Consider the following 17,602-nt stretch of genomic DNA (forward strand, 5'->3'; position numbering starts at 1 on the left):
TTCCACATTAATTACATATATTTACTGATTTATCATAATACATAATTAAGGATGTACAAGGAAGAAAAAGTAAAATAATTGTAAAATGAGAATAAAGAGAAGAGTGGTGATTTCTTGATACCAATTTTTTTTTCTTTTTTTCTTTTATATTTCCACTGTACAACCATATAAATTAGTATTTTATGATAATATAATAATTGTATAGTAAATGTTTTTAAGAAATGATGGAGTCAAAGATATATTTTTTCTACACAGATATATATTTTTTATGGAAAACGTCAAAATTATATGAAAGATAGTTGAATCCTAGAAAGACAAGGTTTTGCTTTGTGAAGTGACACGTGGCGTATGATGATGATAACGTGATATTCGGTTCACCAACTAACCATGCAGCAGAGTCAACAGTGGAAGAATGTTCAGAATCTTCTTATTATTTCTCCCTCTCTGCTGTGATTCATTCTGAAAGCACTTCCTTTTTCGTTTTCGCTTTTTTTCGCAAGGCAAATTCTGCATATTCTGTATCTTTTTCCCTTTAGTCTTCTAATTCTATAGTTTATTGTTTGCTAGAATTGAAAACTGAATCTGCATGATGAATTAGCTCACCACTTTCAAAGAGACTCATTCCGTTTTCAATTGCCTAACATGATTTTCATGTATCTATTGCCGTGTTTCCTTTCATCTCCAATGTGTTTTTCCATTTCCAAACGTGGTTTTAACTAGTCAAAGCTTTTTGTGTCTTCCAAAACACATTTTTGTCAATTGATATTGATGGTGTGAGAAACTGTGATGATTTGTTCGTTTGTGAAGAACCAAAATACTCTTGAGGTTTATAACTTAGCGCATCGAAATTTTCACGTTTGTTGCTTCTTGGAGTAATTTTTAACGTTTTCACATACAGTTCTGCTTATCTTTGTTGATGGAACAGCCTAAAGGGGGTTCTGAAACCAGTTCGGGGTACCAGATAATGGTATTGTTTTTTCTGGCAATGTTTAGTCTATTATACCTCCTTTCGTCTGGAAAAAATATTAGATAATCGCCGATCATCATAGTCTCAATCAACTGAGTTGGAATTTTTTAATATAACGGAAGTTATTGACGGTAACTGAAGTTGCATTTTGTTTTAAAATTCTCTTTTTGAAGGTAGAACTATTCGCTGGTAAGGATCTTGTTGGTACAAAATTAATAGGCAATCCAGATCCTTATGCTGTCATCACGTGTGGCGATGACGAAAACAGATTCAGGTTTGTTCATCCAGATTCCTCCCTTCTTCATTTGAATTTCTCTCCAAAAAATGATGGAGCCAGAGCATATTCTTTTATATTTTCAAGAATTTTCTTGAGTCAGAGCATATTCCCCTTCACCACATCTATGAGCTACCCGTCTCTTAAGGTACTCTTTCCAGTAATGTATATGGCTTAAACAAAACATAAACTATTTAATTGAAGTTGTGGATGTAGATGACAGGTTTTTGCTTGTCAAATGTTTCAATCTTTACTAGAAAGACCTCTGTATTAGGACTTTTCTTTTCTTTTCTTTTAAGAAACTGCTACATAGGAAAAGACACTTTCCAATTTTTATTTTTGGGTATAACTGTGTTTCCTATTTGTTTGTGCCGTTGTCTTTAAGGCTTAAAGTTCTTTACTGCAATCAACACTTAGTTTTCTTACTTTCTTTGGCAAGGAAATTTAGTTAGTTTCTAGTCTTATATAGGTGAATGACATTGCAAAGATTTTGTACTGTCAGAAATGATAAAAAGGGATATGCTCTGTCTCTCTGTTAGAAGCGCGGCCGCTCACTGAAAATATCCGTTTTCCATACTTAACTTATATTTACTTAGACAAAAAACATTTTGCTCGACATTGCCCATAGGGCCCCCATAAGTTGATATTATGTGTGCTGTCGCAGTTCCATAATCCGTGGTTCAAGAAATCCAGTGTGGGGGGAGGATTTCAATTTTTATGTTCATGAACTTCCCGTCCAGGTAGCTTATTATCATCTATGTTCTTTTATTTCGAGTAATTACATCAATGTTAGGTTCAGTTCTTATCTTAGCAGAGTGATACTGATGTTTAAGCTATTCACACCGTCTAGACCAAGATTTCTTTTTCTATAACTTATTTCAAAGGAGATACTTAGTATTCTTGGATTGATATTTACGAAGGAGTATCAGCTTCTCAATTGACCGATTAAATCTGTTCTTAAGATTTTCGTTAAACTGACTTCTTTCCCCGCTGACGTAGCAGATCAATGTAGCAATTTATGACTGGAAAAGCTATGCTGTAAGTGTCCCTCTTGGTTCAGTGACTGTTCCAGTTGAAAGTGAAGGTTCAACTGGTGCATGGTGGCATACTTTGGGAAGTCCATCAGGGCAGGTGGTACCATTGTTATTGTCTTTTAGTTCTAATAGTTTTTTATGTCAGCAAAGTACTATTGTTAATATATAACTGAATGTCAGATTACTTTTCGAATAAAAACACAAGCTTCTGGAAATGGTTCCAGGTGAGGCTTTTGGCTTTATGTTTGTTTTAAAAAATGTGTATTATGTTGGTCCTAGATACTTGGGTGGTGTATTATCATCATATATTGGTTTATTTCTTAAAGTTATTAGTTGACTTGAGTGATAGGATAAATGGTTATGGAGGAGGTAACCCTCAAACAAGGATGCCACCCCTGGAAACACATGGGCTCACTGTTGTCCATCAAAAGCCCGGGCCTCTTCAAACTATATTTGGTCTTCATCCGAACGAGGTTACTGACAAAAATTTAACTTGTTTGTTTCTTGTTGGCGATTACCCGTGGTTTTTCTTCTGTTCAGATATGCAAAAAATAAAAAGATGACTGTATACACTGTCCTTTTGTATGATTGTGTTTGCAGATCTGACAAGTGAAGCATATTTTTCAGGTTGTTGATCATGAACATACTTGTGCACTAGATACATTATTCTTGTACCATGGTCGTATGTATATCTCAGCAAGGCACATTTGTTTCTCTTCCACTGTATTTAAAATGAAGGTCAGACTATGCTCCTGTTTTTGTAGTGAACACTGGGTGAAAAATTGGTAAAAGGAAATTTTTTAGTTGAAGTGAAACAGAGTACACAGAGCAAACGTGAATGGAAAGTATAAAGGTGTGTGTAAATTTGGTTTGAAAGAAAAGAAAAAAAGAGGAACTATAATAATTTTTAATGAATTTGTTTCCGGGTTGTTTTGAATTTTTCATATACTATTTTTGTCAATTTAAAACACCATAATCGATTAAGATTGGTAATGGGACACGAGTGTATAATAAAATCGATTTTTCTAGATAGTGGGAGGCTAATCATAGATGCAGAGAGTAGAATAAAATCAATTTTCTCTCGAAATGGCATCTTGCTAATAATTGAATTACCAGTTGATCTTTCCTCGCATTTCTGATCAAATGCACTATGAAAATCTTCAGAGTAGTCCCACCGAAATTTCATCATATCTCTACACAACCAAATCCCCATTTTCTTCTCCATTCTTTACTTTTCTTTCTTTTCTAACCCAGCTTATACTCAACCAAACAAAATGTATAGCTTGCGTTGTTTCTTGTACGACTGATCTATCACTGATGTCAGCTGTTTTAATTTTAAGAGATATTGATAAAAATTAGGAGTTGGAGTAATTTAGATTTCATCTTAGGTTTCGGTTTTGCAAAAACAGTTATAGGATTTTGTTTTGCCTGAACTTCATTTGCTGAAATTGTTAATTTATATGAATTTAGAAAGAAGAAAAGCCCTTTCTTATGAACACTAAAAATCTGTTTGCTCTGTGGTGTCTTCTTTTTTTATTACTTATCGCATAATTTCTTATGGGTTATTTGGCAGGTGGTTATTCCATTTGAAGATATAGGCAAGGTACAATCTCTATTGCTTTTTCTTCCCCTCTGACCTAAATATTTCAGTCAAATCAAATTTACATGTGCTGCAAGTATTTTCCTTTTTCTTAAGATTCAAACGAGTGAACATTTCCTGATCAATCCTGCGATAGCAATTGTTCTTCGCCCGGGAGCTGGTGGACGTGGTGTCCCTCCTTTAAAAAGTCGTGATGATGGTTAGTAATTAGTTTGAAACATGTTCTTATTTATTTTCTAGGAGGAAATTTTAATTACACTTTTTATGATTCAATTTAATACTTATCCAGATTTTTTCATTAAAAGATTCAATCAAATTAAACTTAAGGGATAGCATCAACTTGCTTCCGCTTTTTGTGTGTGGAGCTGTGGTTCTACTTGTTTTCTACATATCAAAGTGACATTTGCAGCACGGATTTTTTTTTTTTCGTTTCATACTGGCTTTCATGTTTTCATAAACACTGGCATCATACTGTATTGCCGGGTCTCATTTTTATAAAAATATATTAGAGATACTGATCTGGATGTTGTTCTGAAGGTTGGAAATATTTTTTATAGAGATTAAAAATAAGCATTACATTACCACAGATGATGGTGGCCTTTGTCATAATGTTTCAGCTGCCACGTATATGTTTGCATCATTTGGGGACAGGGATCGTGTGCTAAAGGATCTACAGCGTGCACAAAAGAACTTCAATGAAATCTTGGAAGTTGAAAAGGTTAAAAACATTTGCTTAATCAATTTAGTTTTTGTTCTCTGTATTATACTTAATTGCTTGGTTATCTTTCTTAGTAGCTAGAATTAATGATAGATTTTAACAACTTCATAGATGGTACATATTTTTTTGACAATATATACTGTTGCCTTTTTTCCCCATCAACTGTTATATTCTGTATTTTACCCTCTGTAATGCTCACCTATCACATTTGGGTAGCCAGAAATATATCTTTATGCAATTATGTATTGTTGGAACATGTTCTGAAAGTGATATATGTGTTGAGAGAGAACATAAGGCATTAGATGAATTGCTTGTTCCTAATGTTCACAGCAAAGACTCTTGTTTACGATGAATCATAACGGACAAATCCAACCTATAACTGTCATGCTAATTTACATAATCACTTCCAGCAAATAATATCACTCAAGATCATGCTTTATATCTGATTCTTTTTCTTTCCTTTTTAATTTTTCTTTTCATTTTTACCCTGGCATTTCTGGATAAATAGAGAATTTGAAGCGTTTTAGTTTTTGTAACCAATCATCATGTAGGAAAATGCAGTTCCAGAGCTGTGTGCACATAGCAGTTCTGTCAGAGGAAGTAAGATACTGGATAAGGCTCCTGTGGTAAAGCATGCCAAAAACCGGAAAGCTTCAACCTTTTATCCAAGGAATGTATGCATCGTTTCTTCCCCTTTTTTTTTAATGTTTTCTAGTTTAACTATCAGCTTAATTATTAGTGATCCTTCTACAGGAAGTTATTCCTGGGGTAGCTGAGCTGTTTTCTAACTTGTTCATTGATGGTCCAAATTTCCCTGGAAAGAATAATTGAGCACGCTAATTTTGTGGTAAGTTTTCTTCAATTACTAGTCATTCTTGAGAAAAGATTTCCTTTCTTTAAAGGAGTGTCCAAAGCCTTATGAGTCTACATTGATCATGATCATATCTCTAATTGATGTAAGATGTAAACCTTCTAAACACTCAATTCATTTTAAATAGAAAATGATATTGAATGTAATAATTTGCATTGATCATGTATTGTTTAAATACAAGTAGTAATGTACACTTAAGATCCTATAATTATGGTAATACAGACAAAAACTTTCCTAAATAGATGCTAATGAATAATTATAATAATTACTGTAATATTACACCATAAAAGAAAATTAATATTATGAATGGCCAAAATCAAGAGTCATAAATGATAAGATAATTGATAGAATATTTGATTGTGTTTAACTCCCCTCTCAAACTGGTGGTGACATGGTTATGCCAAGTTTGTCTCTTAGCAAGTAATCTGGTTTAAGTTCTGTCAGCAGAGATCTAATCCAAGCTACTTCAAAAGCAAGATCAGCCAAGGCTATGTATTCTGATTTTCTGTTTGATCGTGACACTACCTTTTGTTTTCTTGAAGACTAAGAGTTTCTCTAATAAACACACATTGTCCTAGCATGGATTTTCTGTCATCAGTAGTTGCCCAATCTGCATTAGAATACCCAATTATGTCAAGATCATTTGAATGTTTTATGTGCAAACATAGGTTCATTGTACCTTGAACATATCTTAGTATTCTTTTTATTCCTAGCTAGTGATCCATGGTAGGTGTGCTCATGTATTGACTGAGTTTGTTGATAGCAAAAGCAATGTCTGGCTTTATGTTGGTCAAATATTGCAATGTACTTATGGCTTATCTATACAAAGTAGCATTATTCATTGGTTCCCCTTTTGTAGTGAATTGTCTACCCGCCACCATTAGTTTTGGAAAAACAGATACTGACTCCATGTTGAACTTTTTCATAATATCTTTTATGTACTTAGTTTGCCTTAGGTACATTCCATTGTTATTCCTTTGTACTTCAATGCTAATACAATAGTGTATATATCCTAAGTCTTTTAGTGAGAATACAACATTCAATTGATTGATGAATGTTTCTAAATATTGGCAGTTGCTTCCTGTTACAATAATGTCATCAACATAAATGAGAAGGAACGTGGTATGATTTGTACCTCTAAGAATGAATAGAGAAGAATCACTTTTGGTGTTTTGAAAACCCCAATTCAGAAGTGTGTCTCTTAGTCTATCAAACCAAGCCTTTGGTGCCTGCTTCAAACCATATATGGCCTTAGACAATCTACACATATGATTCAGTTTGGTTGAGTCTATGTAGCCTTCAGGTTGATGCATAAAAATTGTTTCCTTCAAATTTCCATTTAGGAAGGCATTGTTTATGTCAAATTGCCTAACATCCCAATTGAAATGTACTGTAATGGCTAATATGATTCTGACAGAGCTGGACTTGACCACAAGACTGAAAGTTTCATCAAAGTTTATGCCTGTTGTTTGTTGGAAACCTCTTGCAACAAGTTTTGCTTTTCTTCTTTCGATTAAACCATTTGATTTATACTTGGTTTTGAAGACCCATTTTAAGTCTATGATGTTTTCTTGACCCTTGAATGGTATTAATGTCCAAGTTTGATTAGACACTAGAGCCTTGAATTTTGCATCCATGGCTTCTTTCCATTCTGGCTTGATTAGAGCTTCCTTGACATTTCTTGGTTCTTTATCATCTTCATGAACCCTTGTCAATCCTATGTATGGTTGCTTAGACTTGTAAATTCCAGCTTTGCTTTTGGTCACCATCCAATGAGTGTTGGTGTTAGGTTGATTGTTTTCAGTTTTACTGTTGTTCTATATTGTCGAACCTTCTTCTTGACTTTCTCTTGATGTATTAGTAAAAGATTCACCAAGATCTCATTCATTTGTACCATTGTTGGCAGGACTATCACTTATGATTTCTTCCTGATGACTTATAGTATTCTTGTTTAGTTCAAGAGTATTGTTGATAGTGGTACCTACAGAGTAATTTGGAAGCAAGCAAAATTGACATAGGTTCAGTTAATTCTTTTAAAGAATTTCTTATATCAATGAAACCTTCATGAAAAGGGTAGTGATTCTCATTGAAAATCACATGTCTTGAGATGAAAATTCTCTCATGATAGTTAATGCATTTGTATCCTTTGTGTGAATTAATGTAACCAAGAAACACACACCTAGTTGTATGAAACTGGAGTTTATTTTGATTGTATGGTTTAAGACAAGGATAACAGGCACAACCCAAAGGTTTCAAGTTTCCAAAGTCCGGTTCATTCTTGTAAATCAGGGATTATGGACTTTTGTTTGGATTTATTGATGATGGTAGTCTGTTGATTAGATAAACAACAGTTGAGAAGGCTTCCCACCAATAATGTATGGGCATTTTGGCTTGTACTAACAGAGTTAGGCCAAGTTTAGCAATATGTATGTATTTTCTCTCAGTCCTGCCATTTTGTTGAGAGGTGTAGGGACAAGACATTCTAAAAACAATTCCTGATTCTATAAACATGTCTGCAATTGGCGCCACACTTTTCTAGTCAGTCCCTTTCTAGGTAGCCTTTGCAAAACATTTGTGGAATTGACTGAAGTTAAGGCTGATTTCCATCATCCCCTCATGCCTAGGCTTTTGTCTGGAGTGTGGCTAGGGATGGCAACGGGTCGGGTCGGGCACGGATAGTGTCTACCCGCAACCCGATTCGACAAAAAAAAAATTCACCCGCTACCCGCACGGATATCCGTTTAAAAAATATCCGCGGGTATTTTAAAACCCGCGGATATCCGCAAATACCCGCAAATGTTAAAAAAAAAATATTTTAATAAATTATTAAAATAAAATTTAAATGGAATTACAAAAAATATATAAAATATAATATAAATTAAATTAAATTTAAATTTAAATTCAATTTTAATTAAATTTAATCTTGTAAAATATAAATTAATGTTAATTTTAATTAAATTTAACTTAATAAAAAATAAATTAAATTTTTATTTTTTGTGAGTAGCGGGTATCCGCGGGTACGGATAGTATAATATCCGTACCCGACCCGTTTATAAGCGGGTATTAAAATATTCGCTACCCGCGGGTTGCGAGTAGTAAATATCCGCGGGTATCAACTATCCGTCGCGGATTTTATCCGCGGGCGCGGATTTTTTTGCCATCCCTAAGTGTGACGATGTAATTGACTCAATAAATTTAGGATAGACTCTATCATTTTTTAATTTGGCCTTAGGATTTAATTCAACTCCCTAAAACAAACTTATAAAGTGATGATTCTCCAGACTTTTTAAGCTCTATATAAGTTATATCTCTAATCAATGTAGAATTAAGCCACTACCCATAAGACTGCAATTAAGGCAGCCCCCAAAGAGGTCTCAACTAGAAAGATTAGAGATGACTGCAATTAAGGCAGTTTTCCAAGAACTACGTTATTTGCAAATTGGCCAGTAGCATACAGCTGATGATTATGATGGTCATCAAGTTCGAGAGACAACCTTGTATTTTTGTAACAGCACATGTTTACCCAAACAACCGTGAGATGAAATAGCAAAGGAGAATATACTGATAATAATTGTATTTTAATGATGATAGGTTTTGTGATCAGTTAACTTCCTTGCCCTTTGCAACTCATGCCCTTTCCTTGTTCTGCCCCCTCCACCCCTCCTAAGTAAAATATCTTCAAATAACTATTGAGGTGTTCTTATGACTTTTCTTAGGTGTTTGAGAAAGTGCAACAGGCCACATGACCTGGATCCTACTCTGAGGTGGGGAATGCTTTAGATATCTTATCTGGATATTCAGCCGTTTTTTTTTCTCTTTTAATATGTTTGTGTTCCTGTAAGCTGATTTGAATCACTGCATATCTATGATTTTTATTATTCATTAGTTTAATAGAGTCACAGATGATATGTGCAGTCAAAAAACTCCTATTGCTTATGGTTGAATGAATATGATTCATTGTCATTGAAGGAACTGCATTTCTTGTAAAAACATATGTGCTCTTGTTATTATAATTTAAAACCTCTCATTAGATAAGCCGTATGGCGATGAATGAACAGTAACTTGATAGTGAAACTTGTTTGATTATCTACAAATAAGTAACTTAATAGTTCTTTTTGTACTAATATTGATTGTTTTCTAATAGATAAGATACTCTATGGCTATGCCTATGACTAATTGCTAATTTATTTTTCTAATAGATTGAATGACTGCATCATGAGAAACCCCTAATTTCTCAATTATTGTTAACATTTTCAAAATTAGTTTTTCTTTCACCGGCTTAGAATTTCTTTCACAAACAGAAAATACATAACTTAATCTAATCATATAGAATTTTTAAAATTGTTTCAATTTGACTAAAAATATTGTTAAAATTGTTTTAAGTTTACCGATAATGGTCAACATTAAGTCCAGTTCATAATAGAACTGAAGTTTATCACTGTCGATGTGTACTGTATAAGATTGTCGTAGTTAGGGACGATAATTTGGATGAATATGATAAATTTTATATCTAAAAGTAATGGATGAAACAAAAAATCCTCCTTGTAATCTTTCGTTTGTAAGATATCATTTGTTAAAGCTATGAGATATATTATTGTTTCGGGTTCGAGGTGAGTAACTTCAAACACCTACGTAACTTTTCCTTTGTTTTCGTCCGATCTTCTAATCCTTGTTTTCGTTCTACCGTACGGGAAGATACCTGTGAAAGATTATCCGATACTTAAGTTAGAAAATTGTTTGTACATAATTCAGAATAATGATATTAAATGCATAGTAAATGCCAGCTACCTTTTATCTTTAACCTGTATTTATATTTTTTGGCATGAGCTTGAGATTAGTGAAACCTTAATTTCGGTCCAATCTCAGTCAAATACCCCTAATTACCATTTACCTTAATCCTTGCATAGAAAACTTGTTTATCGAAACTTGACCGAACTTTCGGTCTTATCTGGTGGTTCCGCCACATTTCCTTGCTACTTAGCTATTTTCTGTTCTCCAGAACCGTCCGGTTTGCTTAGTGTGGGATATTATTATGTATGGTCGTCTGGTCCATACGGTATAATTATTTTAAATTTTAATCCATTACTTCCTTCTTGACATCAAAGAGCATAGAAAGATACTCATTGTTAAAACTTTTGATATTGTTAATGTATCTCAAAATAAACTATGCATATCATAAATTATAAGAGCAGTAAAACCAATTAATAAGTTAAAGCAAAAAGTTTAGACGAGATCCTATATAGTTTTTTATAGTTTTCTTGAAAATGACCATTGTAACTTAAATTGGTAATCTGGATTTTGTGAGTTCTCCGTGTAAGCTTTAAAGTGTATTTTTATCTTTAACATCTTTAGCCTCTTAAAAAGAAACTTACATAATTTCTATTTAAGAAAACAATTTAAATAATAAATGCAGTTAAATATAATCACACAATTTCATTTGTTTCTTGAAATATATGTTCATGAGACCATTGCTTCGTAAAATATTTTAAAGATATAAACTTCTTCATGACTTAATTTTATCTAGAAAAATATGTAATCATTAGAACTTACTTATAATTATATTAATATAACAAATTAGACAAGGACCATCATACTGTCTACTAAAGACAAAAACATACATTTTTTGTATACTCCTTAGTTGTCTTCAACTTTCACACACACACACACACAAAAAACACACATTAGAAAGTTAAAATTATACTCATATCCCTTAATTAAAATATTTGTTATCTTCAGAATTAGACCATATAGTGAAATTTTAGAAATTGAACCGTTTAAGGTCTCAATACTTGATTGGCTAAAATTACTTAAAAAATAAAAGTCTTTAGTGATTACAATCAATTAAAAGTATGTTTTAATAGGATGAAACAAAATGAACCTCAAATCTTAAAAAACTTGAATAAGTTTAATAAACTAAAATCAAGTTTTATTATGTATTAGTTCCAAATCCATTAAGATTAACACTATAGGTCATTGAAAATTAATTTTAAACCACAACTAATTTAGTTTTTATAAGAAAATTTGTAGCACTTCTTAATTTAATCAAAATCAATTAACATTAAAGCATTTAAACACATGATTACAACTCAAACACTAATCAAGCAATAAGATTAACTCATCAGCTCAATCTTCAACAACAAAACTATATTGCAGGACACATCAATTCTCCTTCAATCGTCTGCTTGAATATTTCAAATTCAACAATTTGCCATGATCCTCTACTTTAATATATATGATTTTTTTTCTTGTAAGATATTCTGGAAACAGTGCTAATAATTGATATAACTTGATTTTTCTTTAAGGAAACACGTCAATTTTATAATTAAAAATGATTTTTGATGGTTAGGTGTATAATTAATACTAAATTAACACTGCCATCAAATTTACTTGTTAAGTAATTATTAAAATTATACAAATTTCAGAGAGAGAAAAAAAACTATTTTTACCTCTTGTAAAATGGAGATGCTTGCAATGCCAGGATATTGAAATCTTTTTCAAGATTTTTTTTAAAATATTGCAATTTGAGTAGGCAAGGCTCACTTTCAAATGCATACACCAACCCAAGACCTCATGGGAGAGGCTATAGGTCACTTGACTTCAACAAAAGTGAACATCAATTTCAATCTCTCTTTTTTTTTTTTTTTAATTTTACTTTCGAAAACGACTTTCTCCCAATTTGTATAATTTTCAACAAGAGAAGGAACAAAAATAACATAAAAGTGCACACAAGACATTATTAATTTACTAAAAATGCCCATCAATCAAGCACAAATGGTCGAACTGTCGGTACACGACAGTTACAAGGACACTTCTATTGTAACATAATTCAACCTCTAATTATGATCGCACTTTTTTTCTTCAAAATCCAACTTTATGTTAACTTGAACAAGTATAAAATTTAATAAAGCTCACTTTCATCAAAGTTCATGTTTAAAGTAGCATTCATTCTAAAAACAAATTTCCAATTTAAAAATTATTTTATATCGGATGGATCTTTCGAATAAATTAAGTTTACGAATCTTCTTTCTTCAAGATTGTCATTCATACTCAATTTAAAATTTAGATTAACTTGAACTCAGATTTAAATTCTCAACCATACTAAATATGCCATTTTGGTTTTTAGTATAATGTATTTAAATATAATAAAGTTTCAATATCAGATATCATTATAAAATTTCTCACTATTAGATTCTATGGCTAAATTAACAAAATTTAACAGTACTTGGTACCATCGTCCCAACGTTATTCGTGCCAAATATCAAGACAGCTAACTATATTGTTTTTTAGCTTACACTAAACAGCATTGATAAATGCAGGTCAAAAAGCAGAAATGAAATATGGAAAAAGATATCTAAATCAGGACAGTGAAACATTGACACTATTTCTTTCATCAAATCAAGAAACGACTTTCATTAAGCTAATCAGTACATGGAATCATTATACAACTAGAAATTTTGAAATATACACTTAATAATCAGCACAAGAAATTAAGGAAGCTTAGCCCCATCACCCATTTAAAATCTTAAAGGTGTGGAACAGCTTCATGACTAGAAAGTTCTTTTAATGCTTTAACTATTTTAGCTATTAGGATTCCATCTAGATGTATGATGACAAATTTTCATGCCACTACACTGCTTTAGCAACTTAGCATAGCAACCTTTAGGCTACAATAAAAGTGAGAAACTTTGTCAACGAAATTGAGACACATCATTCTCCAATTTAGGTGAAGTTGTAGTTTTAATGGGAGCCCAGATATCTGCACCATTGCTCTCAGCAACTCCAATTGTAAATGACACAGGAACAAGGCATAACCCTCTACTCCTCAGGCTGCATGCTTCCATACCCTGAAATGGCAAAAACTCAATTATAACCACCAATTGAACTGCTTTCATTAATCAAGGTTTCATTCATGATTTGCAAGAAAGTCATGCTACATAGTACTCTCTTGTTCCAAAATTATTGTATTTTTACTCTGCAGTTCTTTTTAAATTGGTTGATTTTGTCAGTTTTCAATGAAATATTACATTTTTACTCTTGGGTTGCTCTCAAATAAGCACATCAAATAAGAATGGTAGAGACAAGGGTTCTTGTGGGTATAATAAATGTTTCATGAATTTGATGCTGAACGCCCCCACAAGAAAATGTGTGACCTCATCCGTTTGCTAATCCATGGTGAGAGTGTTCACGTTATGCTTACCTGCATCTTGGCTGCTGCTGAAGTTTCAAGATATGGAGCACTGAGCAGCTGCCAAAAAAGGAAGAGAAAAAAATTGCATAAGATCAAGGTCTTGTTAAACATGATTTAGAATCTGTAATGTCTTTTTAGGTCCAAACCAAGTATGTATGTTTGCTATATATGAAACCAATTACTAGAATATTAACAGTGATAATTTCAGCATAATGTAGCAAGAATGGCCAAACCTTAACTTGTTTATGAAGGAATCCTATGTATTCCATTGCCTCCTTTAGAACAGAAGATGTATCTGTCTGCAGTGAGAAGTAGAGACTCTTTAAGCTCAGAGAAACTAAAGAACAATTCATTCAATCCAAAAACATAACATAACATATCATATAACTCAAATAAGCAGTTCTTAGTTTTATTTCATTCAAGAATGAGCATGACGAGCATCAAATTTATAAGTTGTTATTGCGTCAGGAACTATAGTTGTTGTATACCTTTCCATATGGTGAAACAAGCTGCTGAAGAGCAACAATTCGTTCCCCAATCTTCTCCTTCCTCTCCTATCCACAGAAACATTGGAAATGTTACATGAAAAATCAAAGAAATAAAGAAGAAAGTAAACCTTCAATTTAGAAGAAAATCACATATCCAAATTGAGTATCAAGGAGAGTTCCATGTAACAGGTTGAAATTATGCAGGTTAACATAAGACAGACAGTCCTATTCAAGGTTTGAAATTATGCTATGCATGATAAGAAACACAAATGTAATATGTGGCAATTCATAGATTACAAGCTACGAACAAGAGAGTTTATATAGAGAAGATCAGAAGAGGCACCATTGCATGATCCTAGATGAAAACTTTCAAATAGTAAAGCTTGGATATCTATAAAAATATATAAGTAGATGCTCAAAAGAAAAAAGGAAAATGAAATAGAAGTGTAATTCAGCAGCCAAGAACAACAGAAGGAGAAAAAAAGAAACCTTAGTGCTGATAGATAAATCAGCCTTTTGCCTTTTAGATGCAATAGAAGTATAACTGCTTTGGTCAACAGAGCAGGGACTCCTTTTATGCTCCATCATCTTTCTAACATCTATCCCCTCTTCTCTCTGGTGGCATCAACAATGAAACATCTTGTATAAGAAGGATGAACAAAATGAAAAGAGGAATACAGATTATAAAAGAAACTATCAAATCATCAACACTTTCTCTTACTTGAGTATCATAGTTGTCAGACACACAACTATAGTTCATATTCAACACACACAGTAATTACTACCATATATATTTTAGTTACTTTTATGCTTGAAACATGTTCAACAGAACTTTGGGGAAGCCAAAAGCCACAAATTGAGGAAGTACTGAATACAGATTGGAGTCAATGTGGGTTGGTCCCACTGGTTCCATAGTTACAGTCTTTTGGCCCCTAGTTCAGTATGATTGTCATCCATTCACAGGAGATAAAAAAAAGTTGGGGTAATCTATTGAATGAGCAAACAGTTCTTTGAATAAATCTGCCATCAGCACCCTCTCTGAACTGTAATTTCAGCTGCAACATAAGGTTTTCACTGCAATCAGATCACAACTGCAACTCTGGCTGCCCCAGTTGCATTTTTTCACAACTTCAAAAACCACAACATTTTTTTGTCAAAGAACACAATCAGAATTCAGAACCTTGTCCCTCCATGAAAGAAGTTAGAAAAGCATAAAAAATAAAACTGACAGGAAACAAGGACCAAAGTCAAACTAATGCCTTCATTTGATGAAAGCTTATCAAATTTCAAACACTTCTCCAATAAAGAGGAAATTTTTTCCCTCCCATATGGCAGTGTTTGCTTCTGCTCTAGGGTCCTGCCATGCATACATGTAACACAGAACACATATATAGAGAGAGAGTGCTGTTGAAAAGGAAAAAAAAAACTGTGTGCAATGAAGAGTCTCGTTTTAAGTAGTGAGACAATAAATGAGAAGAAATGATTTCCATCCATAAATATGTATCCTCAAACTTTGCTTGCAAAAAATAATACTGCTAGTTACAAGATTGATTTTTTACATTAATAATACATCATGAACTCATACCAACATGCACTGTTCAGTCAGAACAATGCTGACACTGTACAACAGAACCATTTATTAAATATATGAGATAAGTTCAGAATACAAACTGGTAACAGCTACACCACAACAGAAAATCAAAACGTGGCCCCATAGGCATAGCCATGATGCTACACTACAAAGAAAAGAATTGCCAACAGAAAATGAACCATCCATGCATATTCAAACCACATAAGCCACAATACAAACCTTCCAAAGGTCATCACTGTCACAAACATTGATCACCGTATTCAATGGTTTGGTTTACAACTTTATTAATGGTTCAAATATCTTAATTCCAGAATAGTCTAGTCAACATTGTGAGCTTACATACCATGCCAAAATTATTGTTAAATTATTGATTTTCTTTTGTTTATTTTAATTGTAATCAATAAAAAATTTCTATCTTTGTGATGTGTCCAGAACCTCAAATGTGGGGGGGCCACCATTTGATTTCTGAAAAAGAGATTGTAAGCACACACATACACACGCATTCACACATACATACACCTTGCATGAACGAATCTAACTTGCGTACAAAATCTTCCCAACCACCTTTGTTTAATGTTAAAGGATATCTTAATTGACAACATGCATAAGGACACAGGAGTGATTAATTAATTTCCGGAAAAAGACAATGGTTAATCCAGAGAGAGAATCACAGGGTTGGTTTTGGAGTTGGGGTTTAGTAAATCAAAAATACCAATAAAATATAGGCTCAACCACTCATTTATTACATATGTACTTTCAACAAGAACAATTCTGATCATAATTCTCTCGGAATTGGAGTGCAAGGATTGATGAGGATTAGAGAGGTAGATAAAACACAACAATTTTGATCACAAATTCTAGAAGTTTTCCACCGAAAAACTCATTCACTAATAACTTCCATGAAAAGTGAGAACACGGGATAACACTTGAAAGACAAAAAAGACAAATGGTACTAAATTTAGGTTAAGAACTTACTGAAAACATAGAATCAGCATTGCAGAAAGAGCTGGCTATCATCTATGACCCTTTTGGAGGTAAAAGCAGGAATGGTTGAAACCAAAACCCCTTCCTTAGGCAACTGAAATGGTTAGATGGGTATCTTCCAAAAGTTGCAAAGCTTGAAACTTTAAGCAGTGCCTGTGATTAGAATTTCATTGCAATACTATGGTAAGAAAATTCAAAAACTTAGAAAAAGTAGCATGCAGTGTGGGGAACAGAGGCATATATGGGACAATGAAAGAAGTGAAGTACTGATCCTAGAAAGAAAAACTAGTGGAACCTCATAAATGGAGGAAAAGAAAGTGAAGCTGAGAAAAAAAATACAGAGGCGTGTGTGGCTTGTTGTGGAGAAAGAAGAAGGAGAAGAAGAAGAAGAAGGAGGAACAGGTTAATGTCAAAATGTGATTTTATAAAGCTAGAAAGGAATATAATACAATAATTCCTTACGTAAGATTTTTAAATGTATATTGTCATAAATATACTTGACAGCTAATATCCAACCCAGACAAGTTTTGGTTTTATAATTTTCTTTTTCTCTTTAATCTTTCTACATATAATAAATACAATAAACTGTGCTTAATAGATATAACGGATTTTTTTTAATTGGCTACAATGTTTTTTTTTTTATTTTAAGAAGAAGAGTCACACTACATATTTTTCAAACCATGTCTGTTCATTTCAAAGAAAAAATTATCTGTCTTAAAGAAGAAAATAAAAAATGTGTTTTGCTTAATTACTTTTTTTTCTAATATGTTTAATCTTATTTTTCTACTAATAAGTGGTTAATTTTTTTAATTTTTAAAATGTAACTGTTATCTTTTTGAAGATTTAATAGATTTTTTTAATATAATATTATAAATATTTGTATTGAA

General features: G+C 32.6%; 2 protein-coding genes across 4 annotated transcripts; one reads left to right on the top strand and one right to left on the bottom strand.

Annotated features, from left to right (window-relative positions):
• Window positions 1-341: 341 nt before the first annotated feature.
• Window positions 342-9,436, top strand: LOC124845015 (BAG-associated GRAM protein 1-like). Its single transcript, XM_088104408.1, has 14 exons — window positions 342-518; window positions 899-967; window positions 1,141-1,241; window positions 1,906-1,981; window positions 2,244-2,372; window positions 2,456-2,499; window positions 2,625-2,748; window positions 2,903-3,013; window positions 3,849-3,878; window positions 3,972-4,074; window positions 4,463-4,593; window positions 5,145-5,267; window positions 5,347-5,440; window positions 9,181-9,436. Exons 2-13 carry the CDS (start codon window positions 917-919, stop codon window positions 5,422-5,424), a joined length of 1,101 nt encoding a protein of 366 aa, XP_087960534.1. The 5' UTR covers window positions 342-518; window positions 899-916; the 3' UTR covers window positions 5,425-5,440; window positions 9,181-9,436.
• A 3,409-nt stretch (window positions 9,437-12,845) lies between these two features.
• On the bottom strand, window positions 12,846-17,153 carry LOC124844993 (basic helix-loop-helix (bHLH) DNA-binding superfamily protein). Of its 3 annotated transcripts, XM_047322014.2 has the most exons (7): window positions 17,011-17,153; window positions 16,707-16,868; window positions 14,630-14,755; window positions 14,141-14,206; window positions 13,886-13,951; window positions 13,662-13,709; window positions 12,846-13,308 (listed from the first exon to the last, which is right to left on the bottom strand). In XM_047322014.2, the coding sequence occupies exons 2-7, from the start codon at window positions 16,746-16,748 to the stop codon at window positions 13,153-13,155; spliced, it is 504 nt and encodes a 167-aa protein (XP_047177970.2). In that variant the 5' UTR covers window positions 16,749-16,868; window positions 17,011-17,153; the 3' UTR covers window positions 12,846-13,152. The 3 variants fall into 3 exon arrangements, with proteins under 3 accessions (XP_047177970.2, XP_047177983.2, XP_087960536.1); XM_047322027.2 differs by having other exon boundaries at window positions 13,892-13,951; window positions 16,707-17,128; XM_088104410.1 differs by lacking the exons at window positions 16,707-16,868; window positions 17,011-17,153 and adding an exon at window positions 15,700-15,787.
• Between the last annotated feature and the right edge of the window lie 449 nt (window positions 17,154-17,602).

Source organism: Vigna umbellata, chromosome 1 (assembly GCF_029865625.1).
Source record: "Vigna umbellata cultivar VRB3 chromosome 1, Vumbellata_1.0, whole genome shotgun sequence".
Lineage (NCBI taxonomy): Eukaryota > Viridiplantae > Streptophyta > Magnoliopsida > Fabales > Fabaceae > Vigna > Vigna umbellata.